This window comes from Ambystoma mexicanum, chromosome 2q, assembly GCF_040938575.1.
Source record: "Ambystoma mexicanum isolate Mex_15411 chromosome 2q, UKY_AmexF1_1, whole genome shotgun sequence".
Lineage (NCBI taxonomy): Eukaryota > Metazoa > Chordata > Amphibia > Caudata > Ambystomatidae > Ambystoma > Ambystoma mexicanum.
Window position 1 is genome coordinate 408,257,140 of NC_090924.1, and position 16,334 is coordinate 408,273,473.

Sequence of the window (16,334 nt, forward strand, 5' to 3'; positions counted from 1 at the left end):
AGAGAGTCGCACAGTGATTGTGAGGGGATCGGGACGGTAGTGGTGCTTGATGGTTTGGTGAATTCGGTGATGATTTTGGGAAGTTATTTGCTGGGGTTTTTACATTTTATGTTTCAGGAGTTGTAATGGGCTTTTTTTGCTTTCCAGATTTCGGCCTTGTACTGATGAAGGTGCCGGGCCAAGGTGGATCTGCTCAGGGGAGTTTTGTCTTTCTGCCATTTGCGTTCTAGGTATTTATATAGTTGTTTACTGGTCTTCAATTCAGGTGTGAACCATCTAGGGAAAAGGCCACGGCGGGCTGATGGTTTGCAAGAGAGTTTGAGCCGCATTAGTGTGGTGTTGAGCCATGAGTCAAAGGCGTCTGGGGTTAGTTGATTATTGAGTAGGCAGGTAGGCGGAGGAGACTGGAGGAGTGCGTCGGCTAGGTCAGGAAGGATTTTTAGTTTTTTCCAGCATTTGCGTAGATTTGGAGGTTCAGGTTCGGGTACGGGGAGCGTGTTGGGTGAGCGAATGGCGAAAGAAACAATGAAGTGATCGGACCAGATGATAGGGGTGGGGGGGTTTAGATGTATCCGGTTGTGGGAGCTGAAGATGGTATCAAGAGTGTGTCCTTTATAGTGCATCGGGCCGTTTATGTAGGGTTAGAGGTTAATCGCGTCTAGGCCGTCAACCAGAGTGTGTGTCATAGGGTTGGTGGAAATGTCGAGCCATATGTTGAAATCTCGTAGAAGGGTGAGGTTGGGATGGTTTAGTTGGAGGGTGGCAATAGAGTTGCAGAGGTTTTTTGAGAATTGTCTATCATAGCCAGGGGGTCTGTAGATTATTAGGAAGCTGTGGAAGAACGAAGGGGGAAGGGATAGTTTAACGAGGAGTGATTCACGGGATGGAATGCAAGGTTGGTTGTCGATGATTGAGGCATGGAAGTGAGACTTGAAGGCAAATGCTATTCCTCCTACTCTAGAGGGACGGTTCAGTGGGATGAGGGAGTAGACGGGGGGGAAGGCTTCATTGGCGATAGGGGCAAAGTTGTCAGAGAACCAGGTTTCGGTGATGAAGACCAGGTCTGGTTTGTCAGAGTCGAGGAGGTCAAAGATGCTGTGTCTGTTTTTTGCTATGGATTGGGCATAAAATAGGATGCAATTCACTTCGGCAGATGCGGTTGATGTCTGAGCTGCAGAGATGGGGGTGAGGGGGAGAGGGTGGAAACTGTAGAGGGGTGGGGTGGTTGATGGTCGATGGAAAGAGTGGGCGAGCAGAAAAGTTGGTGGGTTTCAGGTGGGAGTGGATGGACGTGTGTGTTGGGATGATTGGGTTTGGCACGGGGGATTTGAAGGTGGGGTGTGGGGGGGGGTTAGGAGTTTCAGTTGTGGTCGGTGAGAAATCGAGGGAGAGGGGTTTCAGGCAGGGTGAGGCATGGGGGAGGGTGGTGATTGGGGGGATGAGGTGGTGGGTAGAGACAGGGGAGGCGATGAGTGCTGAGAGATTGAGGGGGACGAGGTACGTTTCCTCTTTAGTGTCTTTGTTGCGATTGGTGCGAGAGGGTAGGGGGGATCAGAGGGGGATAGGGATGAGGCTTCTCTTCTTGCTAGGGCTAGCCGTGCAGTTTTTAGGGAGGGGAAAGAGTGTGGTCGGGGGGGATGATCGTGGGGGTTGATGGGAAAAGCGGGGGGTGCATGATTGCTGGGCAGGGTGTGCCCTGGAGGCTAGTGAGGGGAGCGGGTATGATCATAGTAGGCTGATCGGTTGAGGGTTTCAGAGGAGCAGAGGTCTTAGGGTGGTTGGCTCGCCATCGTGCCCCTCTGGCTTGGTGTTTGGAAAGGGGATGGGTAGGGGATGTGGTGGAGGGTGGGAGGATGGGAGGCAGGGCTGGCAGGAGGGGGGCAGTGCACGGGGGTCGTTTCCGGCAGACCTTGGTGGATTGGGTGCACTCATGGTCAGTAACTGTGATATAGATGGGTTGGAAGATTTCGTTCACACCATCCCACTTTAGCTATAACACCGGATGTTAATTGTTCACTCTTTCTATGATTAACAGTACCACAGCAGTACCTGCTATTAGGTACAGTTTCAGATGCAAATTACACTTTATATTTGGACTTTATAAATTCAGCTATACCACTGGGTGACATTATTCACGATTTCTGGGTTCTACTAAAAAGGGTGATATTATTCACTTATTCTAAGTTTTAATGTACTAATTGCAAACTAGGCTGCAGATATGCCTTTAGGCAGTTTTGAAATGTAGCTAGACAATAGAATATGCTATTAGGCAGACTATCTAGTTGCAACTACAGCCCAGTTACGCTGTTAGGTAGACTTTCTTCTAGCAAGCTGGGATACAGGTATGCTATTAGGCAGAATTTGGAATGTAACAACACCACAGATATGCTTTTAGGTGGACTTTTAAGTGCAATTTAGGAAGACTTTCTAAATGCAGTTATGACACAGATACGCTATAGGGTAAATTTTCTAAATGCAACTTTCAAATTCAATTATGAAACATATGCTGTAGGGCAGATTTTCTGTTTGCAATTATGACATAGATAAGCTATAGGGCAGACTTTGTAAATGCAATTATGCCACCGATATTCTATAGGGCAGACTTTCTAAATGCAATTATGACACAGATAAGCTATAGGGCAGCCTTTCTAGACCTTGGCACAGTGACGTTATTAGGGACACTGTCTAAATTCCACTTTGCCAAAGTGATGTTGTTATATACACTTCTAAATTCAACTTTTGCACAGAGAGGATATTAGGCACACTTCTAAATTCAACTTTGCACAGATAGGATATTAGGCACACTTCTAAGTTCAAGCAAGGCACGCTTTTAGGCACACTTCTAAATTCAACTTTGCACAGAGAGGATATTAGGCAACCAAATTCAATTTTGCACAGAGGATATTAGGCACACTTCTAAATTCAACCAAGGCACGCTAATATGCACACTTCTAAAGTCAACCAGGGCACGCTATTAGGCATACCTAAATTCAACCAAGGCACACTAATAGGCACAATTCTAAATTCAAGCAAGGCACACTTCTAAATTCAACTTTGCACAGAGAGGATATTAGGCACACTTCTAAATTCAAGCAAGGCACGTTATTGGGCACACTTCTAAATTCGACTTTGCACAGAGAGGACATTAGGCAACCAAATTCAACTTTGCACAGAGAGGATATTAGGCCACCAAATTCAACTTTGCACAGAGATGATATTAGGCAACCAAATTCAATTTTGCACATCAAGGATATTAGGGACGCTTCTAAATTGAACCAAGGCACGCTAATAGGGACACTTCTAAAGTCAAACAGGGCACGCTATTAGGCACACTTCTAAATTCAACCAGGGCATGCTATTAGGCACACTTCTAAATTCAACCAAGGCACGCTATTAGGCACACTTCTAAATTCAACTTTGCACAGAGAGGATATTAGGCACACTTCTAAATTCAAGCAAGGCACGTTATTGGGCACACTTCTAAATTCTACTTTGCACAGAGAGGACATTAGGCAACCAAATTCAACTTTGCACAGAGAGGATATTAGGCCACCAAATTCAACTTTGCACAGGGATGATATTAGGCAGCCAAATTCAATTTTGCACAGCGAGGATATTAGGGACGCTTCTAAATTCAACGGTGAATTCCCCCTTTCTGAATGCAACTATACCACAGAAATTGTAACTATACCACAGACATGCTATTAGGCACGCTTTCTAAATGCAGCTATAACACAGATATGTTGTTCTGCAGACTTTTTAATGCAACTATACCACAGACATGCTGTTAAGGCGGACTTCTAAATGCAACTATACCACAGATACGCTGTTTAGGCACACTTTCTAAATGCAACTAAAAGACTTTGTAATGCAACTATACCACAGATATGCTGTTAAGGCAAACTTTCTCGATGCAACAATATCACAGCAATGCTGTTAGGCGGGCTTTCTAAATGCAATGCCACCACGGTATGAAGATTTTTACAATAGTTTAGCTTCTAGGGTTGAGTGGTAGGGTAGTATAGTGTGAAGTAATTGCTTCTGTCCCCGCCCTTGCCACACTTACTTATTGTTGGCTTCTTGCTTCTCCTGCTGATACCTGCAGATACAACCTGGAGCCGTCACTGAAGGAGCCGTACTTTGCCTTGGGTCCTTAGCCGATGGGCTGCCGGGCATAGGGCTGCCCTGGGAAGACTAGTAATAAAAGCGGTCGCTCTCGACAGGGCCAATCAGAGCGGGTGGGGGCGGTGCGGGAGGCGGAAGGAAGGGGAACCAGGAAGCGGGTGCGAGGAGGGAGAAAGGAGCGCGGCAAGGCGATCTAGGGCCAGGGGGCCCTCAAATTAGCTTTAGGGACTGAAACAAAGGAGAGTAGCAGATAGGCAGGCACTATACTCACGCAGCAGCCACGGTGGAATTGTGCAATATGCAAGAACCAATAGATGGGGCGGTAGGCGGGTCGGGAGGCAGGAGGGCGGTGGAATCAGCAAGGGGGTGCGGAGAGAGAAGGAGAGCGAGGGGCCTGCTACGAGGACACGGGATTACCAAATAAACAACAGTTACACTAAGAATCAGGCACTTATTGCCGGCAAACACTCACAGAGCTCCTGGAATGGAAATGGAGCCAGTGGGGGCATTCGAGTCAGTAGGTTCGGAGAGGAATATGCAAGAACCAATAGGAGGGGCGGTGGGTGGGTCGGGAGGCGGGAGGGCGGTGGAATCAGGAAGAGGGTGCAGGGTGGGAAGGAGAGCGAGGGGCCTGCTACAAGAACACAGGATTACCAAATAAACAACAGTTACACTAAGAATCAGACGCTTATTGCCTGCAAACACTCACTGAGCTCCTGGAATGGAAATGGAGCCGATGGGGGCACGTGAGTCAGTAGACTCAGAGAGGAATATGCAGTAGGAAGACTGGAGGGTCCTGCACTGCCCAGGGAAGAAACCAGCAGCAGAGCAAAGCAACAAATAAAAGGTGCGCTCCTTAAAACCCAAGCAGGGTCCAACCTTCCTGGCTATCCGGTTCACTGTAGCTCTGTACAGCAAATTCGACCAGAGGAGGGAGTCCTGGCTTGCAGTTTGGGCTAACGGGTTGGTCCCACCAGCTCAGGGGAAGACAATTCCTGGTAGATCTTCTCTGTCGTTGGAGCTTGAAGATTCAGACCTGTAGCAGGGCTTCCCCCGGGCGGTTCACTCATTGTAGGGGTCCTCTTCCATCAGCTCCCCTTCGGTTCTTTCGTTCCAGTGGCGACTCTGCCTTTCCAGACCCAGAGACCTGCTTTTTATGCAGTTTTCCCACATTCACACAGCCTGGCTGTCAATCACACAGCAGGGTGGCTGTCCCGCCGGGACAGTCACCACTGCCAATCAGATCAGAGTGCGACATGTGCAGGGAGTCCTAAACCCATCCCTCAGATCCTGTCCCCCCCAGACATACAGGCGCATAAGGAGGGCTTCTGTGTAGAAGCCCGCAGAAAATACGGTGAACAAAGGAACCAAACCTGATTTGGCGCGTTGAGTAAAACATGAGAAAGACATTTTCAAAAAGAAATGGCGAATAAACCCAGCTGGAACCGTATAAAAACCTATATGGTCTAGCGGGTTTAGGTTCGAGGCTACCCAGATAGCCTAAAACAATACCAAGGTTATTTAACATAACCTTGGTAGGAAAAATAGGGTAGTTACCACTGCCACCAGTCTTGATGAAAAGGGAGCGAAACAAAGCTCCGAGAGAACCAGACAAAAAGGGATAAGTATTAACCCTTTCCAGTATTCTCTGTAAGATAGGTTGTACTGGGTCTGTGGATTTTAAAGGGACTAATAAAGTTAATGGCAACTTTAGATGTTCTGCGAGACAGTAGTCAGTCCCAGAAAATTGAGTCTGAGTTGGGAAGTATAAAAGATAAGCCGTTGTGACAAATAGTAAAAAGATGATGCCTGTGGAGTAGGTGAGGCTCCACAGTCTATGAACACAAGAACATGTTAAACACACACAGCAAAACACATGTAAGAGTGTGAAAAAGGGCTCACACTCTTACCAGATGAAAAAAGAAAAATCCTAGAAATCCAGCAAAGCTGCTGAGGGACTCATTAGATAAGGGAAATTTGCCATTTTGGAGAATTCTCGCTAACACTCAGGGTGCCCAATTCAGACGAGGTTGATCTCCTTAACAGACAGTGTCAACAGCAGTAGAAATAGAATTAAAAATCGGAGTAAATGTTTTCCCACTACACAATTCTTAGTTGGCACTGGCCTTTAACTTTGGTCCTTTTGGTCACTCGCAGGCTCCTACGCGGCTTGTATCTTATAGATAATAGCTGGTACTTTGCTGTCGCTGCCGCGAGACTGGAGGAAAAAAGGCATTCACAATACTTTACTTTCATATATTTATAAAGCGCACCATGTGGCATGAAGGCTTAAGGGCACGAGACAAACAAACACAAATACCAAGGGTAATCCAAAGAAAGGTCCAGATAACAGCCAGGCAGAAATATGTTCATAGAGATCCGGGAGAGGTCCTATCTAAATAGCAAGGTCTTCAACTTCTTCTGTATCCAATAAGAAAGTCTCTGCTTGTCCCAGTTGCCTTCCGCCTACAGAGCTGGCACTCTCCAGACAGAAGAAGCTCTCAAAGTGGCAAACCTGGAACATCGCTGGCAGACCTGACGTGCTAATTAAAACGCACCCAGCTCCCCCAAAACAGTGGCCTTTACCGTAGCATCCTTGGTCACACTGTCGGATATAGTAGGGTGGCCCCCCTCTGACGTGAACACCGGCAGCATCAACACAGCCCTTAGCCTCGCTGGGCTTTGCCTCTCCCGGTTAGTGCTGCAGGAAATGTCCCTTCTGGGGGTGCGCCCTCACAGCGGCTCACTCACAAGCAGTGGCAGCTCATGAAAATGAATGGAAGCAAAGTCAAATCTCACGTCACCACACCGTCCCTAGCCTCGCCGGAATGTAAAAGATGCATACCTAGATTTGACCAAAAATGTTGACTCACAATCTTATTTCTTAGATAAGTAGGTTACGCCATTCTGAGGGGGTTGAAGGCTCCATTCTTAAAAAAGTAGCCTAGAGCTTTAATAATTCATTGCTAAACGTTGGGTGTCAAATATCTGGTACCCCTATCCCGTCTAGTCTTCCCATCCATTGCTGCGGTTATTCATCCCGCTGGTCAGGATGGACTGGCCAGAAATCATGTCACAGGTAATTCAGAGTTTCAGAGAATATATTTCTTCAGTACTTGTACGTGGGACTGACTAGCAGCCAGATTTTAGTATTTAAAGGGGGCTAGGTTTACAGATAAAAACGACGGAAATAAAATAGAAATGTTGGAATATTATGTACCATGAAACAAAGGGTTTCATTACAGTGTGAGCTTATGTTTTAGGGGGATTCCCAGTTGTGGTATTTACCATTACTGTCTGTGGTTATCTGAAGTATCCACCCAGTTACAAGAATACCACTGTATCCGCGGTAACAGTAGTGGATTACCCGAAAATCCTATGTGTGGTATTTCAGAAAATCTACTTGGAATATGTTTTTTTTTTTTTTTTTAACTATTTCAACCTTCATTCGGAGAGTGGAAATAGATTGTGTATGGGCTGAGACCACAACTTCACATTTTTACCAATGTGCCGAAGGTCCACTTTTGACCTTTTTATGCATTACATTGGAGAGGTGGTGAGAAGGTGAGCATCATCGAGGCCCACTTTTTCACCCCTTCCAATGTATCCATGGACACACCATTTCCAATAGAGCAAGGACTTACTTCTGTACTGTAAACAACTTTACAAAGGTTCTGGAGACATTTTACATTTTTTTTTACCATGATCACTGTTCTGAAAGTAGAAACTGGTTGATTTTAAAGGTGATTCTGCACCTTGTAATTCGGCGGTATTTTCTGATAATGCTATTCCCTTGGAATAACGCAGGCGTTATTTTCTGCCTACATGAAGTATGCTGGGATTCTTATACTGTTCTGCCTGATTAAGGATTACTACCAAGGGTTTTATGAAGTCCAACATCTTGCACTACTGCATTTAGTTTTACAGGTCCCATAAGTGTCCATATTTGATTGATCTCTGCAACCACCAAAAATGAAGCAATCAATGTTTTAATTGTTGTTGATGCTGGAGACGGCAAACTTTGCCCTTGTTGTCATCCCACATTTTGTATGTGGCAAATGGTGCAACCTGTCCTTGCCTATGGGCAGAAGAAACATAGCTGGCATTTTCTTCTTGTGATAAACACCAGGCAAAAAGCTTAGTCAAACAGGCGTACCAAGGCCTGGCAAACTGACACTAGCAAAGGTTTAACAAAATGAAATGCTGTTTCACCTCTTAAGTTATTACATTCAAGCTTTGCTTTCATCAGGTCAATAAGGTCTTTGTTTAATAAAGGTGCTTTTTTGATTAACAATAAACAGGCAACATTGGACCTGGCAGTGTGGAGCTGAATAGTTGCAACTACATCAAGCCTTGGAGCGAGCTCTCAAGTGAGCAAGTAGTGGGCCTGCGCGGGGCATATGCAGAAGGTTGCAGCTGTGAGGTGAGTGCATTGGAGCTTCCGTTTCTTAAGAGGTTCTGTTCACCACATTCTGTTGCTGAGGAAACTTTGATGTTGTTTTTCTTCTGAAGCCTTGACTCCTGCTTGTGAGCCAGTGGATCACAGACATGAATCTTGTGGTTCGTATTAATGGCCGCCACCATATTGAACTGGAAACGTCTTTGCAGAGGCTGGGAATGCCTTGCTAAATCTTATTCAGCTGCTACATTTATAGGAACAACACAATATCCTCATGTCCCATTACGTCCAGGCCTGTAGTAGTTCGTGCTCATGTATTCAACACGGTTTATTTGTATTTATTTTATTTTATTGTTTAAAGAGCGAACCTTGCTCGAGAGCAGCAGAATGCTGTACAGGGTGTGGGTAGCTAACGCATGGACAGGCATCTTTTAACAGTATAGCAGTACTGTGAGATGCAGTGTGTGCATCCATTGGGATTAGTCCTTGGTCAGGTGCTGTTGAAAGAGCCACGTTTTGAGAGAGTTGTGAAACTGGAGAATTGTGTGGTCATTCCAATCCCATACCGGGATCTAGTTCCATAGGGTGGGTGTGTGGCAAGAGAAGGAGATTTTGCGGGTGCTCTCTTTGTGGATGAGTCTTGACTCCTTCCGGCTGACCGATTTGCTGCATGAGAATTGTGTGCCACAAGATAAGTGGAGATTAGCCGCTAGTTACACTGGTGTGCTACTCATGACTGTTTTATAGATGATACAGGCAGTCTTGAACAGTATCATGGCTTGGAGAGGAAGGAAATGTAGTTTGAGTAGGATGGGGGTGATTCAGTCGAATTTCTGCGTACCCATAAAAAGATGTGCTGCAGTGTGGTGAGCTGCTTTAGGGGAGCCAAGTGAGCACCTGGGAGCGCTAACTAGAGAGCATTTCCCTCATTGAAGTGTGAGACCACAAGCGACTGCACTACAGTCCAGATGTTTTATGGAGGGATGAAGGCTTGATTTTGGAAGAGTGCCAATTTAGAGCCATGCCATTTGGGCCTTCTTGGCTATGCGTGTCTGGAAGGAGAGGCAGCTGTCAGTGGTGAAGCCTAATGATTTAGCTGAATACGAGAGCTGCGGGTCAAATTCTTCTAAGCGCATATTACTGAGCCATTGTTTAACAAGTTGTTGTTCAGCGGGGGGACCAATGAGGCTGAATTCGGTCTTCGATGGGTTAGTTTTGAGGTAGACAGTCAACCTCCAAGATTGGATGATAGTTATATAATCACGGAAACTACTGATGTCCTGTAGGCTTTTTAATGTTATGTACAATTTAGTATTATCCGTGATTGGTGGAGGCTACATCAGAGTCTTTTAGGAGTGTGACCGGAGGATCCATGTAAAGATTAAAAAGGATTTGTGAGAGTGTGGAGTCTTGGGGGACTCTGCAGGAGACTGGGAATTGGTTAGAACGCAACATGTTCATCTGGACGACCTGCTGTCTGCCTGAGAGGTAAACTAAATCAGGCAGTACCAGAAAATCCCTTCCTGTTAGCAAGCAGTGAGAGGAGGAGGTAGTGGCCGATGGTGTCGAATGTAGCTGAGAGGTCAAGGCAAATGAGGAGGCATGAGCCCCCCTTCTTCATAGTTTGGAGGGCATCATCCACCAACTGGATGGTGGCTCTCTCGATGCTACACTTGGGGTGTAACCACAACTGAAAGTTGTTTAGGAGGCGTAGTTGTTCGATTCTGATGAGCAGTCATGCAGCGATTACTTTGTACAAGTTTTTGCCAATAAATGAGAGGTTCATAATGGGCTGGTAATTGAGCCGGTCGTCTGGGTCTAGCGTCTGTTTTTTCAAAAAAGGTCATACGAGACCAGTCTTGAGGTTGTCCGCAATAAGCCTTCTGTTAAGGAGGCATCCATGATGCAGAGGGGTGCTTTGAGTGTTGGGCCCATCAGTTGTTTAATGATGAAGGCCGGGATGGTATCATCAAAATAGGAAGTAGGTTTGAGGGAGGCAATTTCTTTAAGGAGGTCTGCAGAATAGAGGGGAGAGAATTCAGTCCGGTGGGGCCAGTGTTGCCTTTGTTGTGTTTGGGGGAGACCACAATTTGCTCAAGGTCCATGGATCTGGTCAGTGCAAAAAGCGTGCTTCGAGTGTGGTTGTTGACGTGAGACTCTGGGACGTTAAAATCTCAGAGAAAGACATTATTACTGTGCGCTAATTTGGCAAAGGAGAGTAAGTTGGAGATATCTGCAATGAAAGAGTTACTTCTGTGAGGTTGTCTGTAGATGAGGTGTGAGATAAAAGGAACCGGAAGGTGAGTGATTCGAATGAGCTTGTTATGGAAGAGAGGATGATGGGGCATGGCTAATCGCTCATGTGGATGATTTCCACTGTGTATCTTGCCATTCCTTGCTGGTTGGCATGTTGTATGCAGTAGCCTGGGGGAAGGAGGATGTCAAAAACATGAGGAGATGATGGAGTCAACTGTGTTTCAGTGATGAAGGTTTTTGTACGGGAAGAGGTCTGCAATCTCTGCGCTGGGAGTGACTGCTGAGCGAGCATTCTTCAGCATGAGGGGGCATGTGTGTTGAATGAGGGCAACAGCAATATTGATGAGGTTCGCTAGGGTAGCTTGCCGGGGCTGTCCAGGGTCAATCAAACCCTTATGAGGGTGTGGAGTGACTGGAGGGAGAAGACACACAGTGAGGTCTTTCGCAAGAGGTACTAGCGACTACCTTGTAGGTGAGATGCAGGGTAGCGGATCTGGCCCATAGCCCTATCAGGCACAAACAGTTGAGGTCCTTGTCTTCGTCTATCCTTTGCCAAGGACGCCGGTGATAAGGATGCACAAATGTGACTGGTTAAGGACTGGTTAAAAAGGTGATGGGTGGATCAAATGAGTGGCAGTGCTGGCCAGCAGCCTCCTCAATGCTGTCAGCCTGGAGCTGGCCTGGAGTCCTTATGTAGCTGCCTGGAAGGTGCGAAACCTAGTGGTGGTTAGAGCAGCTGAGAGGCAGGACCTGATCACATGACCACTAATTTTCTCAATGCTGTGTCACACATCTATGCCTATATCACCTATGCAGAGCCTGGATTTAGTTCATGCGGTGTGATTGTGTGAAATGTCTACTTTTTGTGTTACTTTATCCTATCTAGCAACACATGCTTATTGTGACACAAACATATCTTGTCTGTCACACGTGTACAAAGAAAACATTTACAACATTTACAAATTAAAATACAAAAACACTTTTCCATAACTTTTCTTCTATTTTTTTTTTAATTGTGTGCTGTCTTTGTTTTCCCCATTTTTAAACAACCCCTGACACGTTTTGATGCTATGCCTGTTGCTGGTCTTTTCTCAGGGGCATTACTATTTAAGTGAGTGGTCAGCCTGTGCCTTTTCGGGAAGCACAGAGGGACGATGATGATTTAAGAGACTTAGAACATCTTGCTGGCAGTTTTACTGGCAGGGTTTTTACTTCAGCTGTTGAGTGTTGTACCAAATGGTTACTATTGGATTTATTGTTTATAGCGCTCACCTAACTTGGAGTGAATATGTGGGAGAGAAGACTTAAACTACGTTTTACAGATTTCAATTAGGAAAAGTATAGGGAAAAATGACTTCCCTTTATTTAAGGGTACATCCCAGTGTGTGCTGTAGGAGCTTCCCTGTGAGGAGAGACATCCGAAATATGGCGGCCTCTGTGTTCTATATTAATTTATTTATTTATTTATTTATTTATTTATTTAGATTTATATAGCGCGCAAGCAGCCCACGGGCATTGAGGCGCTGTTACTTGTGAGAGCTTAGTTACAGAGGTACAGGAATGGTAGCAGTTGTTGGTACATTATAAGTATTACAGACATAATACAATACTTACAGCTTCTGCGATTGGTCATTACATTCCAGCTTATGCAGTGGGGGACAGGTCCCTTGAGCTGTGGCAAAGGCTTTGTGTTGTTTTATCTTCTTATCGGTTTCCTCAGCTAATTGTACTGTGCATTTGGGTCACAGGTTCGTTCACAACCACCAACAGATAATAATAATTGAAAAATGTAATTATATTTATGAGTATGGTTTACGTCTGGAATACTCGATGTATTCATCTGAAAAGAGGTCCTGTTTATATGTGGCTGCAGTAGCTCAAAACTAAAGTGGTGGACAGTCGAGTGCTGCAGACGGAATTGCACCACTCTCCGCTGGAGTGCAGATGGAGGGGCAGAGGAGCGAGCATGGGTCCTGCACGCCAATCCAAGGGCACAGGCTGGAAAGGCGCTTGTTGTGCAGTGCGCCAGCTGGTGTGTATATTGTGACGGCCAGGTCCCCGAGTTGTATGGTAACATAATGTCGTACTGGGGAGGGCAACTATATAGCCATCTTTGCCAGCGTTACAGAGAGATTTTAATCAACACTGTCTGTATGCAAGACATGATCTGGGGATAGTATTTCAATCTCATTCCATTTAAAGGTGGCATTTGCCATGACACAGTTTCTGTTTACCAGTTAACGCTTTCCAATGAGTACAGTGCTGCAAAGGGCAAATTATATAGTCGTTAGCCAAGCTGTACGTACCAATACAGAAATGTATGTATTATAACATGTATGTATTATAACCATGTGTGTGCTGTGTAAAGTAATGGCCAATACATTTGAAATGTTATGCACCTGCAGCAGTAAGTGTGCTTTCCCTTTAAATTATCGCTCTCACAATAGAAACGTTTGACTGAAGGTCATTTCCAACTTCATTGTCTGGCAAGCTCTACCCCTCACCCACTGGCGTAACAGGGGCCCCCGCAGCCCCCGCGGTGCGGGGGGGCCGCGGTGTGGGGGGCCCCACCAGCACATGGCTGGGAGGGGGCCCCAGTAAAAAAAAAAAAAAAAAAAAAAAAATTTCTAAAAAAAAAGTTTCTTTTGAAATTCACTCTGCATTCATAAAGAACATTTCTGTAACAGAAATAATTTCTTTATGAAGGCAGACTGACTACAAAAAGAAACTTTCTTTTTGAAGTCTGAGGGCCCCCGTACCCTATGACATGGAAGACCCTAGGCTGGAGGCCTCCATGTCATGGGGTGGGGGGGGGTGGGGGGGTAACCCTATGCCTTCAAAAAGAAATTGTTTGTTTTTGAAGCCACTCAGCCATCATAAAGAAATTATTTTGATTATGGTTTGGTCCTTAACTGAAATAATTTCTTAATGAAGTTATAGGGCCTAATTATGACTCAGGCGGTAAGGGTTTAACGACGGCGTAAACAGCGCCGATCCTTACCGCCTGAGTACGAGGTCCCTTAGCGCCATGGCGGATTTAACACCTGCTTTTAGCAGGTGTTAAAATCCATGGCGCTAAGGGACCATGGAGTTAATTACGCCACCGTAATTTACGGTGGCGTAATTAACGCCTTCGCCACTCTCATTATGCCCTATGGGGCAAAAATGGGAATGGGGAAGGGTAAATGGGAATTGGGGACTTACCGCCCCGCCAAGGTCGGAATGGGGCGGTAAGTCCGCCAACCACCATGGCGTGAACGTAGTTTACGCCATGGTGGTAAAGTCACGGCCCAGGCGGTAACTTACCGCCTGGGTCGTAATGAGGCCCATAGTGACTTAAAAAAGAAACAATGGGGCTCATTCTGACCATGCCGGTCCGGAAACAACGGTGCTGGTAAGCTTACAGGCACTGTTGTTTCCGGACCGGCATATTACAGGTCTGCCTGGTGGGGCTGCCGTGCCCGACAGGTCTGACCCTGCCAGGTACAGCAGCCACGGTAGGCAGACCTGTCACGGAAGCACCGGCACCGTTAACAATGGTGCAGGTGCTTCTGTGTCCCCATTTCCGTGGAGTCTGGGGTTTAACGAAATTACCGGCACCTGATTTCCCAGCCGCCTGACTTGAAATAGCACGGTGGCACCGGGAAGTCAGGCCATAGTAATTTTTTATGGGTCTGGCGGCAACCCGCCGGTAGCACCAGCACGGTTACCGCTGGACCCGTAATGAGCCCCAATTTCTTTTTTAAGTAATAGGGCCCCCCCTCAACTCCATGAGGTGTGCGTGTATGAGTCTATGGTGAAAGGGTGCACACTTAAATGTGTGGATGACTGGGTGTGTATAAGGTGAATGGTGTGTGTGCTTGTGTACAGGGGCGCAAGAAAACCTTCATTTCAGGGGGGCTAACCCTTCAAATGTTGGGAGAGGCGCTAACTTCACATGCAGTGGGGAGGGGGAAACTTATTTGTGTGGGCGCATCCAAATTATTTACGCATTTTAATGAGACTATTGAAGTGCAGATTCAATGTTACAAGCAGTTAACTCTCTCCTATAAGTCTCCTGTTCCCTCTCTACCCTTCCAATCACTCCCCTGGCATGCAAGTACTAAACCCACATCACGATTTCAATCGCCTAAACAATGTGGAATTTGAATGCAGGTACTAACAGTGAAATGCTTTACGTTGGTAATTGCTGTGTTCTTGTTAACAGCAAAAACCAGGTGCCGTTTAAAATCTGTGTCCTGTTCGGTCTGGCAACTGCTCTAAAGGTTAGCCAAGTTGAGTCAATATAGCCCAAAATGTCAGGGGGGGTAGTGCTGAAGCCCAGTCAACTCAATGGTGTTGCGCTACTACTTGTGTTTAATGCCTTGCTTACTCCTAGCCCTATTCTTCCTCGTCCCAGTACTTATATACGAGGCAGTACGTGTGTTTGAGGCACTCTGCCTCATACAAAAGTACTGGGAAGAGGTAGAGGTACATGGAGGTAATGCCTGATTTAGCTACCTGTAATCTTCATCACTCCTAGTCCCGCAGTTCCTCATCCCAGAACTTACCAATGAGGCAAGGAGCCTCATACGAAAGCTCTGGGACAAGGAAGAGGGACGCAGAGGTAATTCTGGGCCAAGGAGCTGATTGTGGAGGTTGGGGTGGTGGGTGGGAGGGAGAGTGGATGTGTGGGGGGGCAGGATTGTGTGATAAATCATAATGGTTGTCCATGTCCAGGCTAAGCAGGCATGATATGTGGTATTAGTGGCTAGAGAGGCATTTTGATTTAGCCAGTCTAGTCATTCCTCAGTTTGGTATGACTTTCTTTTAACTGGACATTTCTGATAAAGTAGTCCTGCTAACTTTAATTACCTGGCTAGATTGGCATTTGGGTGCTGCCAGTCTAGCCATTTCTTACTGCGGCATTGTATATTTTTCTGGGCATCTGTGATAAAATGATATGATGTGATTCAAGTCATTTATAATGCGCCTGTACACAAGTGTACACAAGGGAGGGATGATAGAGGGAGGACAAGACAAACGATCTCACTAGGCCTTGTGTCATTGTGAGAACGAGAAGTGCAAGGGAAAAGGGAGCAGGGAAGTGCAAGTGAGAGGGGAGGGGAAAACAGGGCAGCAATGCTCTCAGTAAGTGCAGCCAGGGCAGAGCAGCTATTGGTTGTGCAAGGAGAACAATGGACTGCAGGGTTACAGTTACAGCCCCTAAGTGCATGGTAGGCCCGGAGGCAGTGCAAGGGTGACCAATCAAGAAAGAGCCTGGACTCAGAGAGACTCTGAGGGTAGCCAAGCAGCCAGTCAGTACAGCAGACATGTAGGTCAGGTAGGTCAGCAGGGGGGGAGAGAGAGAGAAAGCAGCAGAGAAGAGGAAAGCTTTTAACTGCTTCCGAAACTTCAGGTTGTCCGCCTCAAGTTTGAGAGGGGCAGGGAGGCCATTCCAGTTGGAGGCACCAGCAGAGGAGAGAGGTCTACCCCCACTCTCTGCCTGGAGAAATGTCTAAGCCTTAGAGAGTTGGAGGTAGCTGAGTGAAGGGTTAGAGAAAGAAGGTATTTT

The 16,334-nt window shown here is 46.3% G+C and overlaps 1 protein-coding gene across 1 annotated transcript in view; it reads left to right on the forward strand.

The window, feature by feature from the left end:
- The window catches only part of LOC138569453 (metalloproteinase inhibitor 1-like), a 385,026-nt gene that overhangs the window by 295,839 nt on the left and 72,853 nt on the right, over positions 1-16,334 (forward strand). The window contains exon 5 of the mRNA XM_069647433.1: positions 8,427-8,548. Within this exon, the coding sequence (XP_069503534.1) occupies positions 8,427-8,548 (122 nt within the window). The remainder of the gene's footprint in view (positions 1-8,426; positions 8,549-16,334) is intronic.